The 20,704-nt window shown below is 37.0% G+C and overlaps 1 protein-coding gene across 8 annotated transcripts in view; it reads right to left on the bottom strand.

Moving 5' to 3' along the window:
• Positions 1-9,477: 9,477 nt before the first annotated feature.
• RRAGB (Ras related GTP binding B) overlaps positions 9,478-20,704 on the bottom strand; it is a 37,411-nt gene continuing 26,184 nt past the window's right edge. For 5 of the 8 annotated variants that reach the window (XM_059157222.1, XM_059157223.1, XM_059157219.1 and 2 more), the window contains 3 exons: positions 12,392-12,483; positions 11,217-11,332; positions 9,478-10,060 (listed from right to left, as the gene is read on the bottom strand). In XM_059157222.1, coding sequence (XP_059013205.1) covers positions 9,900-10,060; positions 11,217-11,332; positions 12,392-12,483 — 369 coding nt within the window. In that variant the 3' untranslated portion in view covers positions 9,478-9,899. The remainder of the gene's footprint in view (positions 10,061-11,216; positions 11,333-12,391; positions 12,484-20,704) is intronic. The other 3 variants (XM_059157220.1, XM_059157225.1, XM_059157224.1) reach the window with 2 other exon arrangements.

The raw sequence follows: 20,704 nt of genomic DNA, 5'->3' as shown, positions 1-20,704 counted from the left end.
GTTTGTTTCCACTAAATTCCCAAAAGCTACAAAAAGCCACCAAAGATCTAAAACCTCCAGAGAACAAAAGCCTGAAAAACCGGTTTCCACAGAGCCCAGCCCCTTGATAGGGGGCAGGATGACTCAACCCAAACAAGACTGAATGGAAAACAATGCTGCAGGCCCCTCCCTGAGATAGCAAGCCAAAATAATGAGAAGACAACCACCACAGTATCCCCATAAAACTGTTAAACCCCAACATCAGGGGAAAACAAAATATTAAGCTCCCGGTATTGCCCTAAAACCTGTATATTTCATAGATAAAACTTTTTTGTTTTAATTCATTCTCACAATTCTTGTTATTTTAATTTTTTAAACCTACTTACCATTACAACTAGAGGTTTAAGACAACATATTCCATAATAACGTTTTAACATGAACTTGTTTCATACATATACCTGTGTTCTTCTCTCTCCTATTTTCTTAATATACATATAGGTATAAGCTTCAAGGTAATCCTCTATCCCTAATCAATACTACCCCTATATATAATCCAGTTTTCATTGCCATTTATCTCTGGAAAGTTGAGTCCTTTAAAAAAGATATCAATATACACCCAGGAAGAATCAAACTAACCTTCCATGCCCACATCAAGGATTTATAACCACTCTCCCATTTTTTTCTTCTGTCAGTGTTTCTGTGTATTTGTTTTTGTTCTTGTAGTCTACAAATCTTTTCCTTTGGGTTCATTTTGGCTGGGTTCTTTTTATTCTACTCATTTACTTTTGTCAGTCTTTTTGTTTGACCATTTTTGTTTATATACCTTATAAATCTTACTTTTGGGGTTCACTCTGGCTGGGTTTTCTCTTCTCTCTTCATCTCTTTCTCTCTCTTTTTAAATTTTTTATTTCCTTTTGGTGGTTACTTCTGATTGCACTGAAGCATTTCAGGGTGCACTTTGCCTGGGTCGTGGTTGAAATATTCAGCTATACAACTCCTCAACCTCCTCTCACCAAAATGACTAGGAGAAGGAACACCCAATAGAGGAAAAATTCTGAGACTGTGCTGTCTCCCTCAGAACTATTGGATATGGATATAAACAGTATGTCAGAAAGGGGATTCAGGGTAACAATTATCCAGGGAATAGCTAGGTTGGAGAAAACCATTAATGACAACATAGGGTTTCTAACAGCAGAAGTGAGAGCCATCTGGGAAGAAGTTAAAAAAGCTATCAATGATATCCAATCTAATCTAAATACTCTAACAGCTAGGGTAACTGAGGCAGAAACAGAATAAGTGGAATAGAGGACAAAATGATAGAGAAAAAGGATCAGGAGGAGGTATGAAAGAAAGAGCTTAGAAGCCAGGAAAACAGAATTAGGGAAATAAATGATGTCATGAAACATTCCAACGTCAGAAGTGCAAGGATCCTTTGGGGGTGGGGGTGGATAGAGAAGGCTAGAAGATACAGTTGAACAAATTCTGGATGAAAATTTTCCAAATCTGGGAAATGGAACCAGCATTCGAGTCCTACAGAAGAAAGAACCCCCCCCCCCCCAATATAAACGAATCTAGAAAGATCCTTGAGGAACTTGATTGTGAAACTTCCGAATCATAATTACAGACTGGAACTCCTGAGGGCAGCTAGGGGAAGAGATTCCTTACATACAGCAGAAGGTCCATCAGAATAACGTCAGAAGTCTCCACAGAAATCTGGCAAGCCAGAAGAGTGCTGGCAAGACATATTCAGGGCACTAAATGAGAAGAACATGCAGCCAAGAATACTTTATCCAGCAAGGTTGACATTCCAAATGTATAGACAGATAAAGAGCTTCCAAGATCAGCAAGGTTTAAAAGAGTATATGACCACCAAGCCAGTACTGCAAGAAATATTAAGGAGGGTTCTATAAAAGAAGAAAGTACCCAGGAGTGACATAAAACAGAAATTTAGAGACATTTATAGAAATAAGGACTTCGCAAGCAACATGGTATCAATAAAAACGTATCCTTCAATTATCTCTCTCAATGTGAATGGCCTAAATGTTCCCATAAAATGGCACAGGGTTGCAGATTGTATAAAGCAACATCTATCCATATGCTGTCATATCCATATGACACATTTGGAACCTAAAGATACATTCAGACTGAAAGTGAAGGGATGTGTAAGGATTTCTCATGCCAATGAACCTCAAAAGGAAGCTGGGGTAAGGATTCTATAAGAAAATTAGATTTTAAACTAAAGACTGTCGTCAGAGATGCAGAAGGACACTACATCATTCTTCAAGGGGCTACCCACCAAGAAGATCTAACAATTGTAAATATGTATGCCCCAACATGGGAGCAGTCAACTACCTAAGCCAACTATTAATCAAGATAAAGAGTCATATTGATATGAATACATTAATAGCAGGGGATCTTAACATGCTACTCTCAGTAATAGATCATCCAAGCAGAAAATCAATAAAGAAACAAGGGCACTGAATGACACATTGGACCAGATGGACCTCAGAGATATATACAGAGCATTCTACCCTAAAAAACCAGAATACTCATTCTTCTCAAACACACATGGAACTTTCCCCGGAATAGTCCACACAGTGTGTCACAAATCAGGACTCAACTGATAGCAAAAGACTGAGATTATTCCCTGCATATTCTCAGACCACAATGCTTTGAAACTGGAATTTAAGCTCAAGAAAAAATTTGGAAGGAATTCAAACACTTGGAAGGTAAAGACCATCCTGCTAAAGAATGTTTGGATCAACCAGGATATCAAAGAAAAAATTTAAACAATTCATGGAAAACAATGAGAATGAAGACACTTTGGACCAAACCTAAGGGATATGGCAAAGGCGGTCCTAAGGGGTAAATACATAGCCCATCAAGCTTCACTCAAAAAAAAAAAAAAAAAAAAAAAAAAAAACCAACCTGAAAAATCCAGAATACATTAGCTTTCTTTACACCTTAAAGCAATGGAAAGTCAACAACAAATGAAGCCAAACACACACAGAAGGGAAATAATCACAATTAGAGCAGAGACCAAAGAGATAGAAACTAGAGATACAGTAGAACACATCAATGAAATTAGAAGCTGTTTTTTTTTTTTTTGAAAGAATCAATAAGACTGATAAACCACTGGCTAAACTATTCTAAAGGAAAAAAGAAAGGACCCAAATTAATAAAATTATGAATAAAAGGGGAGAGATCACAATTAACACCAAGGAAAAGAAACAATCATTAGAAATTATCAACAGTTATATGTCAATAAGTTAAGCAATCTAGACAAAATGGATGCATTCCTGGGAACCTATAATCTTCCAAAACTGAATCAGGATGAAACTGAAAACTTGAATAGACCAATATCAAGTAATGGGATTGAAGCAGTGATCAAAAAACTCCCCAAAATCAAGAGCCCAGGACCTGATGGATTCCCTGGGGAATTCTACCAAACTTTCCAAGAAGAAATAATACCTATTCTCCTGAAGCTGTTTCAAAATATAGAAACAGAAGGAAAACTTCCAGACTCTTTCTATGAAGCTGGAATTATCCTGATCCCTAAACCAGGCAAAGATCCTACCAAAAAGGAGAATTTCAGACCAATATCCCAGATGAATGTGGATGGCAAGATTCTCAACAAGATTCTAGTTAATAGGATCCAACAGTACATTAAAAAGATTATCCGCCATGACCAGGTAGGATGTATCCATGGGATTCATGGGTATTTCAACATTCACAAATCACTGTGATAGAACGAATCAATAAGAGAAGAGGGAGGTACCACATGGTCCTCTCAATTGATGCAGTAAAAGCATTTGACAAGATACAGCATCCGTTTCTGATTAAAATGCTTCAAGATAGGGATAGAGGGAACATTTCTCAACTTCATAAAAACCTACCTATGAAAAACCCACAGTAAATATCATTCTCAATGGGGAAAAGCTGACAGCCTTCCCTTAGATATTAAGAACATGGCAAGGATGCCCACTCTCACCACTCTTGTTCAACATAGTATTAGAAGTCCCAGCAACAGTAATCAGACAACATAAAGAAATAAAAGGTATTCAAATTGGCAAAAGATGTCAAACTCCCTCTCTTCATGATGACATGATAACTTTTGATGGAAAACCCAAAAGACACCACCCCCAAACTACTAGAATTCACACAGCAATTCAGTAATGTGGCAGGATACAAAATCAATGCACAGAAATCACTTGCTTTCTAATACACTAACAATGAAACAATAGAAAGGAAAATTAGAGAATTGATTCCATTTACTATAGCACCAAGAACTGTAAGATACATGGGAATAAACCCAACTTAGAAGGCAAAAGATCTGTAGTCCGGGAACTATAGAACACTCATGAAAGAAATTGAAGAACACACAAAAAGATGGAAAAGCATTCCATGCTCATGGATTGGAAGAATCAACATTGTTAAAATGTGTATAATGCCTAAAGCAATCCATACTTTCAATGCCATCCTGATCAAACTTCCATCGGCATTTCTCAAAGAGCTGGAACAAATGATCCTAAAATTTGTATGGAACCAGAAGAGGCCCTGTATTGCTAAGGAAATGTTGAAAAAGAAAAGAAAACTGGGGGCATCACATTGCCTGATTTGAAGCTTTACTACAAAGCTGTGATCACCAAGACAGCATGGTACTGTCAGAAAAAAAAAAAAAAAAAAAAAAAAAGACATAGACCAGTGGAAGAAAGGAGGGAGCCCACATATGGACCCTCAAATCTATGGTCAAATAATCTTCAACAAGCAGAAAAAATATACAGTGGAAAAAAGTCTCTTCAATAAATGGTGGTGGGAAAACTGGACAGCTATGTGTAGAAGAATGAAATTCGATTATTCTCTTACACCATACACAAAGATAATCTCGAAATGAACAAAAGACCTCAACATGAGGCAGGAATCCATCAAAATCCTAGAGGAAAACATAGGCAGTAACCTCTTTGACATCGGCTACAGCTATTTCTTTCAAGATATGTCTCCAAAGGCAAAGGAAACAAAAGCAAAAATGAACTTTTGGGACTTCATCAAGATCAAGCTTCTGCACAGCAAAGGAAACAGTCAACAAAACAAAGAGATAATCCACAGAATGGGGGAAGATATTTGCAAATGACAGTATAGACAAAAGGTTGATATCCAGGATGTATAAAAAACTCCTCAAACTCAACACACACAAAACAGATAATCATGTCAAAAATTGGGCAGAAAACATGAATAGATACTTCTCCAATGAAGACATACAAATGGCTAACAGACACATGAGAAAAAGTTCATCATCATTAGCCATCAGGGAGACTCAAATCAAAACTACATTGAGATACCAGCTTATACCAGTTAGAATGGCCAAAATTAACAAGACAGGAAACAACATGTGTTGGAGAGGATGTGGAGAAAAGGGGACCTTCTTACACTGTTGTTGAGAATCCAAGTTGGTGCAGCCACTTTGGAAAACAGAGTGGAGATTCCTTAAGAAGTTAAAAATAGAGCTTCCATATGACCCTGCAATTGCACTACTGGGTATTTACCCCAAAGATACAGATGTAGTGAAAAGAAGGGCCATCTGTACCCCAATGTTCATAGCAGCAATGACCACAGTCACTAAACTGTGGAAAAAAACAAGATGCCCTTCAACAGAGGAATGGATATAGAAGATATGGTCCATATACTATGGAGTATTATGCTTCCATTAGAAAGGATGAATATCCAACTTTTCTATCAACATGGATGGGAGTGGAAGAGATTGTGGTAAGTGAAATAAGTCAAGCAGAAAGAGTCTATTATATGGTTACACTTACTTGTGGAGCATAACACATAATTTGGAGGACATGAGGAGATGGAGAGGAGAAGTGAGTTGGAGGAAATTGGAGAGGGAGACGAACCATAGGAAACTGTGGAATCTGAGAAACAAACTGAGGGCTTTGGAGGGAAAGGGGGGGGGTTGGGTGAGCCTGGTGTGGGGATTATGGAGGGCACATATTGCATGGAGCAGTGGGTGTGGTGCATAAACAATGAATTCTGGAACACTGAAATAAAAACGAAGAAAAAAAAAGAACAGCTTCTAGTTTCATTCATGTGCTCTACTGTTTTTGTACTTTCTATTTCATTGATCTCTGCTCTAATCTTTATTATTTGGCTTCTTCTGCTTGGTTTAGGTTCTATTTGTTGTTCTTTCTCCAGTTTATTTAGGTGTAAGATTAGCTTGTGCATTCAGTATTCTTTTTACTTTTTTTGAGAGAGACTTGGATGGGTATGTATTTCCCCCTTAGGCCCACCTTTGCAGTATCCCATAGGTTTTGGACCGATCGATGTCTTATCATTCTCATTGGTTTCCATGAATTAATTTCTTGTTGGATTTCTTAGTTGACCCAAACATTCTTGAGTAAGATGTTCTTTAGCTTCCAAGTGTTTGAATTCTTCCAAATTTTTTCTTGTGATTGACTTCCAGTTTCAAAGTATTGTGGGTTTGAAAATATGCAGGGAATAATCTCAATCTTTTGGTATCAGTTGAGACCTGATTTGTGACACAGTGTGTGGTCTATTCTGGACAATGTTCCATGTGTGTTCAGGATGAATGAGTACTGTGTTGTTTTAGGGTGGAATGTTCTATATATCTCTGAAGTTCATTTGGTCCAGTATGTTATTCAAAGCTCTTATTTCTTTGTTCATTTTCTGCTTAGATGATCTTTTACTGAGAATGGAGTGTTGAGGTCCCCTACTATTAAAGTATTACTATCAATATGAGTTTTTATTTTGGCTAACAGTTGGCTTATATAGTTGGCTGCTCCCATGTTGGGGGCATAAATATTTACATTGTTAGACCTTCTTGTTGGACAGACCCTTTATGTATGATACTGTCCCTCTGTATCTCTTACTACAGTCTTTAGCTTAAAATCTAATTTATCTGATGAGAACGGTTATCCCAGTTTTGAGTTCCATTGGCATGAAAAATTGCTCTCCATCCCCTCACTTTCAGACTGGATGTAACTTTAGGTTTAAAATAAGTATCTTGTAAATAGCATATGGATGGGTTACATCTTTATCCAATCTGCAACTGTGTACTGTTTCCTGGGAGCATTTAGGCTGTTCACATTGAGAGTTATGATTAAAAGATATGATTTTAGTGCCATCATGTTGCCTGTGAAGTCCCTGGTTTTACAGATTGTCTCTGTACATGTCTGGTCTATATTACTCTGGGGGCCTTTCTTCTTTTATAGACCCCTTTAATTTCTTGCAGGTTTGGCTTGTCACATATTCTTTCAATTTCTGCCAGTCCTTTAAACTCCTTGTCTCTCCATCCATTCTGAATGACAGCCTTGGTAGATAAACTATCCTCGGCTGCATGTTCTTCTCATTTATTACCCTGAATACGTCTTGCCAGCCCATTCTGGCTAGCCAGGTCTCTGTGGACAGGTCTGATGTTATTCTGATGTTCATCCTTCCATAGGTAAGAAATCTCTTACCCCTAGCTGCTTTCAGGACTGCTGCCTTGGTTCTAAGATTTGGGAGTTGTACTATTATATGTCAGGGTGCTGGTCTGTTCTCATTGATTTTGGGATCTGTTCTCACTGATCTCTGCCTCCTGGAATGAATGCTTGTTTCCTTTCCCAGATTAGGGACGTTCTCAACTACGATTTGCTCTAATAATCTTCTGCTCTCTCCCTCTACCCCATCAGGGAACCCAATAATTCTGGCTTTAGAATGTTTCATGGTGTCATTAATATATCTGAGTCTGATCTCTTGTGCTTTAAACCTTTTTTACAGGCCTCCTTGGTTTCCTTCTTTTCTATGATCGTATGTTCTAGCTCACTAATTCATTCTTCTATCTCCTTTACCCTCGCTGTCAGGGTATCCAGTTTAGAGTGCATCTCATTCATACCATTTTTAAGTTTGCCCAGATCAGATCTCATTTATGTCCTTAGAGATTCTATACAGTCGCTAATATTTTTCTCAAGCCTAGATACCGACTTCATAATTGCTACCCTGAAATCTATCTCTGACACCTTGCTTATATCCATATCCATTAAGTCTGTGGTAGAGATCACAGTCTCTGATTCTTTTCTTTGTTGGGGGTTCCTCCTCCTAGTCATTCTATTGAGGGGTGTTTGAGGGAAGGTAGAGTCCAGAGTGTTAACCATGACCAAAACACAATGCACCATTTTTTAAGGACCTTAGGGCTGTCATCCTCTTGTTCTTCCAGCCTGTCTTCTGGGGGAGGGGCCTGCCACTCTGTTACTCATGCAACTCTGCTTGGGCAGAGTTGGCCTGCCTCCTGTCAGAGCAGGGTGGGCTCAGTGGAAACCAGTTTTTTGACCTTTTGTTCTCTGGCAGCTTCCCGTGTCTCTTCTATCTCTCCCAAGAGTGAGAGGTGAAATGATTACACCCAAACCTCTGACCCAGAGCAGAGAAATCATAGTCCTCTTCTCACTGAGCCTTCCAGGACACACAGTCTCCATTTCTGTCTATGCTGCTAAAAACCACAGCCTCCCTCTTGGTGCATCCCACAGCAATTCTCCCAGAGGTCAATCCCAGGGCTGGGCACGTCTCTGGCCTTTGTGCTTGTAAAACTTTGAGTTGCCCCTAGTTGAGTTGCTCCTGGATCCTCTCTGGGGCTGTACTAAAGTCCTTTCCCCGCTGCTACCACTCTGCGCGTCTGTGCCTGGTCTCCAGAGCTGGATGTTTTTGTCCTCTGGGGTTATAACACCTTCCCAGCGCCAGCTTATGGTGACTCTCTCCCCCTTCTGATTATCTTCCAACATCTGTCTACTGAATCACGGCTCTGCCCTTCATACCTCATGACCACTGGAGATTTTCTGCTTGTAGAGATCCGGATATATATTCTTACATCTCAGGCTGATTTCATGGGTGTTCAAAATGGTTTGGTAAATTATCCAGCTAATTTCAGGGGACCAGCTGAAATAAGTTCCCCTACTCCTCCGCCATCTTCTGTGCTTCTCCTAAAACAGAACTTCTTGAAAAATATTTTAATATTACTTGACTAGCATAATGAAGGCATGTCCCATTAGGTGTAATGAAATATATAAAATTAACCATTTCTGGACTACAGAGAAGGAAGTTTTACATCTCATGAATCCTTTTTTCCCTCAACTTTTTATTCATTCCTTCTCTAGCTGCATCCTGGAAAAGACTTTTCAACACACCTCAGGTGTACATTACTGCCAAAGCTTCCCCAAATGCCACCAGTCAGCCCATATAATCTAGGTTAATTTTCTTTCAAAATTCCTTCCATATAATTTCCCTCCTCAAAAGCCTTTAATGGTTTCCTATTTCTTATCACATTATATCTAAAACTCTTCTACCTAACTTTAAGGCTATAATCTACCTCCATCCTTCCTATCCTACTTTATTCTGTAATATTTCCCAACCAGCAGATCCCCTCCCCCTAGGATAACTGTTGATATTCATTTGCTCTTTCTTAGGGAAAATCTGAAGAAACAAGGAAAAGAAAAACAGACACTGAAATCCCTAACTGCAAATGTTTATTTATAGTTGAAGTTAAGTAATATTTTTAATGCATGCTGAGAAAACAGTAATATTCCAAACTTACAGATTATTATTGGATAAGGAAAAGAAGATGATGTTGGGAAAGGCTTTGGCATACACAACTATTAGAACCAGTTTATCAGAACACACACTATTAGAATCTTGTTATCAGAACACTTACATATCACATAATTTTATGTCACATCAAGTCCATGAACAGCTCATCTTCTAACTTCTTACTGGCTATTTTAGTAAACAGCATTCAAGGTTAAACATTAAGACTAGAGAGTAAGAAAGAAATACAGAAGTGGTAAGCATCACAGTTCAGAGCCTACATATATGAATACCTTAAGATTAAGAAACAGTATCTCTAAGTTTTTTGAAACAACATTTGGCAATGTTTAGCGCATGAGAAGACACTGCTTTGGTCCATCCACCCTTTCCAGCTTTTCAAAGTGTTTTCTGGCATTGCGGATGTTGATCAGAGTAGCTGCAGAAGCTGAGGGTAGGGATGGAGGAGACAGCCAACAGAATAAGTACAGGTAGCCAAAGCAATGTCTGACTAATAAAAACAAATAGAAAAAAGAGAGCCAAATCTTTCAATGTATGTCACAGAGAACATACAGAAATAGGAAGTCTCAAGTTAACCATGACTTAAGTTTTCTGAATAAGTAGATGATTTGTTTATATACTAAATACTACATTTCCAAAATAAAATTTCAAAATATTTTGGTTTACTTTTAGAATAAAACCCATTATCTTATATTGCATTTTAATATTAACCTAAAATAGGAAAAGCAAGTGGATCAGAGATAATTTAAACTTCTGAGAAAATCCTAGATATACTCAACTAATGAATAATTGAACATTATATCAATAACTAATGATATAATTTGGCTAATTGAACTTAAATTTAAAAAAAAAGAAATACTGCTAGAGCCTTTATTTCAGTGGTTATAATGAATATGGCTACTATGGCATGGAAGTACCAAATACCTCCCTGTATATACGCCAATAACACAGATATGGGACTATCGTACTTAAGAATATACAATGACAAAATCGTTCAATATTTAGTCGTTCAGAACTTAGATTGATTAGTCTTTTAAAAAAATGTTACTATGTGAAGCATAAATCATACATTTCATTATCTTTTCTTTAAAATTCCTTGATTTAGTTACTAGATTTTTGAAATACCATGAAGAAAAAACAAAATACCCTAGAGTCTAAATTATTTTTAAGCTACAAAATGTAAGTCTATGAAACAAAAAACTATTTACTACTAATACTGAAATAGCTTTTTCATTGTGATAAATATACATAACAAAAAATTACCATTTTAACCATTTCAAGATATACAGGTCAGTGGCATTAAGTATATTCATACTGCTTTGCAACCATCCCCACTACAAATTTTTTTTATTATCTAATAAAGTACTACCTCTAGGTCAATTAAAGAATGTGGCTTTAAGGGTGCTTGGGTAGCTCAGTGGGTTCAGCCTCTGCCTTTGGTGCAGGTCATGATCTCAGGGTCCTGGGATCGAGGACTGCATCAGGCTCTCTGCTCAGCAGGGGACCTGCTTCCCCACCACCACCACCCTCGCCTGCCTCTCTGCCTACTTCTGATCTCTCTCTCTCTTTCTAATAAATAAATAAAATCTTTAAAAAAAGGAATGTGGCTTTAAGCCTATGTCTATGTCATTTAAGTTTAAACTTACGAATGGATGGATCAGACATCACGACCATCACATAAGTGTTGGATGTAAAGATGTCAATGAAAGCAGCAAAGTTAGAGTTCCTGACTTCCATGCTCTGAAAAGAAGCAGCTAGTTTGCTATAGGAAAAACGAGAAAAAGGAGAATATAAAATAATATCAATATAAAACATTTTTACCTTTTATGTTAAAAATTTCAAGGTATAATGATACCTTGACTCTCCACTTCATTAAGACAGTTAATCACTAACCCACTTTGTTTTCCAAGGAAACTCTAATGCTGAATTTAGTATGTTCTGGAAAGTAACTTAGACATAAAGTGGATTAGGACCTGATATTGACTGTAAAATGGGCTTAGAACCAGATCCATGTTAAAATATTATGTCACAAAAGATTTCTCTAACATTTAAGAAGCTTAAGTTGAACCTTTCCTATCACTGTGATTAATAACTATATTTTTGAATGTTAGTTATATTGCAATTCAAGAAATGCTCCCACTTCTTCAAAAACAAATAAGGTAATTATATTTGTATGTCATTTGCTATTTCTTCTCAAAAATGTAGGCATAAACACACCATTAAGTCTCAGAGAGTGCTAAGGCATAAAAAGAGTAAACTTATACCAGTACTTAGACCTGTTCTTTTTCTGGGCATCAAAGTTTTACCAGGATAAGAAATTTGCTGATTAAATCTTTACTAAATTATACTGTTCCATCATTCTTTCTTCCTATATTCACAATGCTATGATTCAAACTTGATTTTATCAAAGGTGAGACAACATGATCAGGCATTTCTAGAATCTATTCTATACTATTCTTGAATCATTACTTATTTTAATTACTATAGTTTTATAGTAAATCTTATTATTTGGTAGGATAAATTCTTTCTTCTTTTTCAAAACTTTCTTGGACATTTTCTGTTTATTTTTTCCTAAAGAGGATTAAGTATTTCAAAGGGTATTCTGCTTATTCTTCAATGCTTCTTCTCTATCAGTTGAGTTTGCATTAAAGGACAATGACTTTTACCTAAGTGAATTGCAGGCTCCCTTAGAGGTTAGCTTTCTTTTCAATTAAATGAACTTTTCTGAATACAGAAGTACAGTCTACTATAGTTATTTGAACCTCTCAAAAATGACAATAATTTCTTTCTAGACATAAATAAATCACACAAGATAGCTTACCTACAGCTCAGCTTAAACTGTTTAATAATGTTGCTGATTTTCTCAAATCTGTGGGCATCACGCTGCTCTTTACACTGATAGTGAGAAATCACCTATGAAAAAGAGCAATGCCTTTAAATATGCAATGTAGTCATATCACCCTCTGCTACTTACTCCTTGAGGCAGACCTCTGCCAGTCTCCTGGTAATTCTGATTTTCAAGGTAGATTTGGCACCTGGCTTACTGTCTCTTCTTTCCCATATTATGCCAATGTTTGTACAATTTAAATATCCCTATAGATAACCCAAACAGTAGTGTTTCATTATAATTTTATTAGAGAATTAAAGTATTATTTATTTTGGTTCAATGCTATTCTTCCTCACTTACTTTTAATCATTAAATATTACCTAATGTATTAATTTTAATGAAAGCTGTAACTTATAGTGGCTTTTGGTATTACATTTAAAAATCTTAAGTATGCAGTGAAGAAAGCCCCCATCTGTCCCTACCTCTTTCTTATCAGCACCCTCTCCACACTCCTGAGTGTCCCATGGGCCTGAAGTATTTACTTTGAAACAGAGTGTTCAAAGCAGGACCATAAAGTATAAGCAAGATTTTTTCCATAGCTGCCTGGATAGGCAGCTAGTAATAATGGAATAAGACTGGTTCCATTTTGTTGGTTTTCAGAATTGAGGGCATGACTAAACGGAACAGACAGGGCTATTAATATTGCACTGCTACAGGTCTAATTCTTGGATGGACATAGACCAGAGTGAAAACATTTGCCAAGAATGTTTTCATTAATTAAGAATGTTGGAGGTTCACTCATATGTGGAACATAAGCAATAACACAGAGGACCACAGGGGAAGGGAGGGAAATCTGAAAGAGGAGAAATCAGAAAGGAAGACAAACCAGGAGAGACAAAATAGCTGGGAAACAACTGAGGGTTTCAGAGGGGAGGAGGGTCGGGGGGATGGGATAACAGGGTGATGGGTATTAAGGAGGGCAAGTGTTGTGATGAGCACTGGGTGTTATATGCAAATAATGACTCATTGAACACTGTATCAAAAACTAATGATATACTATACAGTGGCTAACTGAACATGAGATATATACATCTATATATATATGTATATATATACAGATGTATATAAACAAAAGAATGTCAGAGGTTCAAAGATGATCAGATACTGTTGTAGTTCCAACCACAAATGATGCTGAATGATGATGCAGCAGCATTATAACCAAGACCTGTGAGGTAGCTTCTAGTAAACCAAAGTCTTTGGGTTCCAAAGGGAACCTTTGGGTTCCAGAGGTTACAAAGCTGCAATTTAAAGGAATTGAGGAAAGGGCACCACCATTCCAGGAGCCTGTGGCTTAATTTGATTCAACACTGGAAACCTCACCCAGCCTGGACATGGACAGGATTGACAGTGAAAGGTCCTTCCCAGTTCTGTGCATGGTGGTACATGGCTGTTCTTACTCAGTGGAGTAATTTTCGTGGTTAATTCCGATAATGAACAAGACTTTGGCATGTTAACTAGTTACATGACTCCCAAGCTAGGAGCACCCAAAAATATAAACCAGTTAATAACAAACATAAAGGAACTAATCAGTAATAATATAATAAGAGTAGGGGACTTTACATCACAGTTACATCAATGGACAGATCATTCAAACAGAAAATCAACAAGGAAACAATGACTTTCAAAGACATAATGTAATAGATGGATTTAATAGATACATTCAGAACATATCATCCCTAAACAGAATACACATTCTTCTCAAGTACACACAGAACAATCTCTAGAAAAGATCACATATTAGCCCATAAAATAAACCTCAATAAATTCAAGATTATTGAAGTCACACCATGTGTATTTTCTGGCCAAAATGCTATGAAATGAGGAGTCAACCACACACACAAAAATCGGAAAGACCACAAATACATGGAGGTTAAATAACATACTACTAAACAATTAATAACCATTAACAACCAAGAAATCAAAGAAGGAATTTAAAAAGTACATGGAAACAAATGAGAATGAAAACACAATAGTCCAAAACCTCTGGGATGTAGCAAAACCAGTTCTAAGAGGGAAGTTTATAGCATTACAAGACTACCTCAACAAGATAAATCTCAAATAATCAAGCTAACCATATACCTAAAGGAGGTAGAAAAAGAACAATGAACAAAACCTAAACCAGCAGAAGGAAAGAAATAATAAAAATTAGAGCAGAAATAAATGATAAAGACATTTAAAAAACAATAGAACAGATGACTGAAACCAGGAGCTGTTCTTTGAAAAAAGTTAATAAAATTGATAAACCTCTAAGCTGGACTTATCAAGAAAAAAAGAGAAAGGACCAAAATAAATAAAATCATAAATGAGAGAGGGGAAATAACAACCGACCATACGAACATAAGAGAGTATTAATTAAAACTATATGCCAACAAACTGGACAACCTAGAAGAAATGGATAAATTCCTAGGAACATGTAAACTACCAACACTGAAACAGGAAGAAATCGAAATCTTGAACAGACTGATAACCAGCAAAGAAACTGAATCAGAAATAAAAAAATCTCCAGGGACGCCTGGGTGGCTCAGTTGGTTAAGCAGCTGCCTTCGGCTCAGGTCATGATCCCAGTATCCTGGGATCAAGTCCCACATCGGGCTCCTTGCTCGGCGGGGAGCCTGCTTCTCCCTCTGCCTCTGCCCGCCATTCTGTCTGCCTGTGCTCGCTCTCCCCCTCCCTCTCTGATAAATAAATAAAATCTTAAAAAAAAAAATCTCCCAATAACAAAAGCTTAGGGCCAGGTGGCTTCACAGGTGAATTCCACTAAATATTTAAAGAAGAGTTAATGTTCATTCTCACAGTATTCCGAAAAATAGAAAAGGAAGGAAAACTTCCAAATTCATTCTCGGAGGCCAGTATTACCTGGACACCAAAACCATACAGAGACACCAATAAAAAAGAGAACTATAGGTCAATATCCCTGATGAACATAGATGTAAAAACTACCAATAAAATACAAGCAAACAAAACTCAAAAATACATTTAAAAAAATCATTCGCCATGATTAAATGGGATTTATTCCTGGGTTACAAAAGTAGTTCAATATTTGCAAATCAGTCAACATGACACATCACATCAGTAAGAGAAAGGTAAGAACTATATGATCATTTCAATAGATGCAGATAAAGCATCTGACAAAGTACAACATCCATTCATTATAAAAATCCTCAACAAAAAAAAAGGTTTACAGAGAACATACCTCAAAATAATAAAGTCCATACATGAAATACCCACAGTTAACATCATCCTTAATACAGAAAAACTGAGAGCTTTCCCCCTAAAGTCAGGAATAAGACAAGGATGTCCACTCACACCAGTTTTATTCGACATAGCAATGGAAGTCCTAACACAGCAATCATACAGCAAAAAGAAAAAAAAAATTATCCAAATTGGTAAGGAAGACATAAACAATTGATTACTGGCAGGGCACATGATACTATATACAGAAAACCTGAAAGACTGCATCAAAAAACTGTTAGAACTGATAAATTCATTATAGTTGCAGGATACAAAATCAATGTACAGAATTCTCTTGCCCATGTATATACGAGTAATGAAACAGCAGAAAGAGAAATTACAAAAGCAACACCACTTACAATTGCAACAAAAATACAATGATACCTAGGAATAAACCTAACCAAAGAGATGAAAGACCTGTACTCTGAAAATAATGAAACACTGATAAATTGAAAAGGACACAAAGAAATGGAAAAACACTGCATGTTCATGGATTGGAAAAGCAAATATTGTTAAAATGTTCATAATACCCAGAGCAATCTACATATTTAATGAAACCTCTATTAATATACCAATAGACTTTTTCAAAGAACTATAAGAAACAATTTTAATATTTGCACGGAACCATAAAAGATGCCAAATAGACAAAGCAATCTTGAAAAAGAAAAGCAATGCCAGAGGTATGACAATTTTGGACTTCAAGTTATATAATAAAGCTGTGGTGATCTAAACAGTATGGTCATGGCACAAAAACAGAGAGCAATAGGACAGAATAGAAAATCCAGGAATACATCTACAATTATATGGTCAGTTAATCTTTGACAAAGGAGGAAAAAACATAATGGGAAAAAGACAGAATCTTCAACAAATGATGTTGGGAAAACTGGACAGAAACATGTAAAAGAATGACACTGAACCACTTTTGTACACCATACACAAAATGATGAAAGACCTATATGTGAGACCTATAACCATAAAAATGCTAGAAGAGAACACAAGCAGTAACTTTGTTGACATCGGTCACATAATCCTGTTGCTAGATATGTCTCCTGAAGCAAGAAAAACAGAAGTAAAATCAACTACTGGAACTATGTCAAAATTAAAAGCTTCTGTACAATAAAGGAAACAATCAACAAAACTAAAAAGCAACCTATGGAATTGGAGAAGATATCTGCAAATGACATATCTGATAAAGGATTAATACCCCCAAAATATAAAGAACTTATATAACTCAACACCCCAAAAAATGAATAATCCACTTAAGAAATGGGCAGAAGACATGAACAAACATTTCTCCAAAGACATAGAGATGGGCAACAGACACATGAAAAGATGCTCGACATCATTCATCATCAGGAAAATACAAGTCAAAGCTACAATAAGAGATCACCTCACACCTGTTAAAATGCATAAAATGAACAACACAAGAAAGAACAGGTGTTGGTGAGAATGTGGAGAAAAAAGAACTTTCTTGCACTGTTGGTGGGAATTCAAACTGGTGCAGCCACTTTGGAAAACAGTATGGAGGTTCCTCAAAAAGTTAAAAATAGAACTACCTTATGATCCAGGAATCACACTTGTGGGTATTCATCCAATTAATACAAGAACACTAATTTAAAGGGATATACATACCCACCCCTAAATTTATAGCAATGGTATTTACAATAGCTAAGATATAGAAGCAGCCCCAGTGTCCATCAATTGATGAATAGATAATAAGATGTCACACACACATACACAATGGAGTATTACTCAGTCATAAAAAGAAAGAAATCTTGCCATTTGCAATGACGTGGATGGAGTTGGAGAGTACCATGCTGAGCAAAATAAGTCAGAGAAAGACAAATATATGATTTTACTCATATGTGGAATTTAAGAAACAAAACACACAAGCAAAGGGAAAAAAACAGGAGTGACAAATCAAGAAATCAAGAAACATACTTTCAATCATAGAGAACAAATTTATGGTTACTACAGGGCAGATGGGTAGGGGGATGGATTCAACAGACGATGGCAATTAAGGAGTGCAATTCATGGTGATGAGCAGTGTGATATATGGAATTGTTGAATCACTGTATTTTATACCTGAAACTAATATAACATGTATATTAACTGGAGTTAAAATAAACATTTAGAAAATTTTAAGTAAAACAAGCACAAAAAACAATAAAAGTTTTAACTAAAGGTTTCCCAGCTCAAAGGATTTACTATTTATACATGAACTTATTCATTATGGACACCCATGTTAGCTAAAAACACTTCCTCTATTTTTTGCGACAATGTGGATGGAACTAGAGCGTATCATGGTTAGCGAAATAAGTCAAGCGGAGAAAGACAACTGTCATATGATCTCCCTGATATGAGGAAGTGGTGATGCAACATGGGGGTTTAAGTGGGTAGGAGAAGAATCAATGAAACAAGATGGGATTGGGAGGGAGACAAACCATAAGTGACTCTTAATCTCACAAAACAAACTGAGGGTTGCTGGGGGGAGGAGGGTTGGGAGAAGGGGGGTGGGGTTATGGACATTGAGGAGGGTATGTGCTTTGGCGAGTGCTGTGAAGTGTGTAAACCTGGCGATTCACAGACCTGTACTCCTGGGGATAAAAATACATGTTTATAAAAAAAAAATTAAAAAAAAAAAAGAAAAGAAAAATAAAATAAATAAATAAATTTTAGCTCTAAAAATTATTTAAGTGTATATTATATACATGAATACATATTCACATAGCACATGCATTACATAATTAGATTAATAACACAAGACCAAGCTGGTGCAGCCACTCTGGAAAACAGCATGGAGGTTCCTCAAAATGTTGAAAATAGAACTGCCCTATGACCCAGCAATTGCACTACTGGGTATTTACCCTAAAGATACAAACGTAGTGATCCAAAGGGGCATGTGCACCCGAATGTTTATAGCAGCAATGTCCACAGTAGCCAAACTATGGAAAGAACCTAGATGTCCATCAACAGATGAATGGATCAAGATGTGGTATATATACACAATGGAATACTATGCAGCCATCAAAAGAAATGAAATCTTGCCATTTGTGACAACATGGATGGAACTAGAGCGTATCATGCTTAGTGAAATAAGTCAAGCAGAGAAAGACAACTATCATATGATCTCTCTGATATGAGGAAGTGGTGATGCAACATGGGGGCTTAAGGGGGTTGGAGAAGAATAAATGAAACATGATGGGATTGGGAGGGAGACAAAGCATAAGTGACTCTTAATCTCACAAAACAAACTGAGGGTTGCTGGGGGGAGGGGGGTTGGGAGAATGGGGGGTGGGGTTACGGACATTGGGGAGGGTATGTGCTTTGGTGAGTGCTGTGAAGTGTGTAAACCTGGCGATTCACAGACCTGTACCCCTGGGGATAAAAATATATGTTTATAAAAAATAAAAAATTAAAAAATTAAAAAAAACCCAGAAAAACACTTCCTCTAACACTTTCAGATTTTAATAAAACCATGTATTTCTTACAGGCTGAATATTCAGATATATAGTTTCCAATAGGAAGCAAAAGTGAGTTGCTCACCAGAAGAAAATTCACAGGGCAATTTACTGAAACCATGTGAAACTTTCAAAAGGTAATTTCTAAATCAATGGTGAAACAGGTTCCCCTTGCTTGACTTCAAACCCCTCAGTGAAAATGGTCCATCACAAATAATCTTGGTCTTCAAGAGAAACCAAAGCCACCTGTTACTGTTACTGAGGATAGGGAGCTTATACCAGGTTAACCTCTTTGATCACATGTAATGGATAAGGCAAGAGAGTCCTGCTGAAAGGAGGATTCTGCCATGTTGTGTACACCAAGATGATCAGAATAGCTTACTTGTTTGTTGCTTTTTACATTATCAGAAAAAGAAGACACAGGGTAGTATAATTGCAAGCAAGTGACCCCTGCCAATGGGCTCAGGCAGAAAGACACTCTAGTTAGGACTCCTTGCCATAGCTGTACCACTTAGAAGGAAGTATGACTCACAATCATGGCAACAGTTACAAATAATGTTTCCACAAAGGAAGGAGTAAAAATTACAGTTTGCATTCTCTGCCCTCTGCTGTAATAACAACAGAAGGAACCAACATTTAATAGTTTGCTGACTATATGCTAAGTTATTTATTTATTTATTTATTTGATAGACAGGGAGAGATCACAAGTAGGCAGAGAGAGAGGGGGAAGCAGGCTCCCCGCCGAGCAGAAAGCTCGATGCGGGGCTCGATCCCAGGACCCTGAGATCATGACCCGAGCCAAAGGCAGAAGCCTAAACCACTGAGCCACCCAGGCGCCCCTATATGCTAAGTTTTGCATTAGGGCTTAACATTACATTGTCCCATTTTAACCCATACAATAAACTTACAGATATGTGATCTCCGTTTTATAGAAGGGGAACCAAGCTCGAAATTTAAAAATGTGTTTTAAAATCACCAGACAGGGGCGCCTGGGTGGCTCAGTGGATTAAGCCGCTGCCTTCGGCTCAGGTCATGATCTCAGGGTCCTGGGATCGAGCCCCGCATCGGGCTCTTTGCTCAGCGGGAGCCTGCTTCTCTCTCTCTCTCTCTCTGCCTGACTCTCCGCCTACTTGTGATCTCTCTCTCTGTCAAATAAATAAATAAATAAAATCTTTAAAAAAAAAAAAAAAATAAAATAAAATCACCAGACAATCAGCTAATCAATCAATCAATCAATAAAATTCACCAGGCACTGATAGAGCTTACAAGCATATTATTTACTGTGAGCTGCTCTTAGAGTTATATTTATTAAACTGATCAGCAATTACTTATGCAGTGCTTTGTGACATCTCAAATTAGTTTGTTATTATTCTTTAAAATTTTACTTATAAACACAATATTGCATCCCCCTCGTGCCATGTATACAGTAGGCTCCTCAGTTAAGCTGAATTTATGTAAGAAAAATAAAAATACCAAGGTGCCTCTTTTCCCTTCCACCTCTCCATCTGAATTCTTAGTTATGTCACTGAGATAACCATAACATCTCTTCCATGTT

Source organism: Mustela lutreola, chromosome X (genome assembly GCF_030435805.1).
Source record: "Mustela lutreola isolate mMusLut2 chromosome X, mMusLut2.pri, whole genome shotgun sequence".
NCBI classification, from domain to species: Eukaryota; Metazoa; Chordata; class Mammalia; order Carnivora; family Mustelidae; genus Mustela; species Mustela lutreola.
The sequence above is the reverse complement of the archived record's forward strand: the minus strand, read 5'-3'. Positions and strand labels throughout refer to the sequence as shown.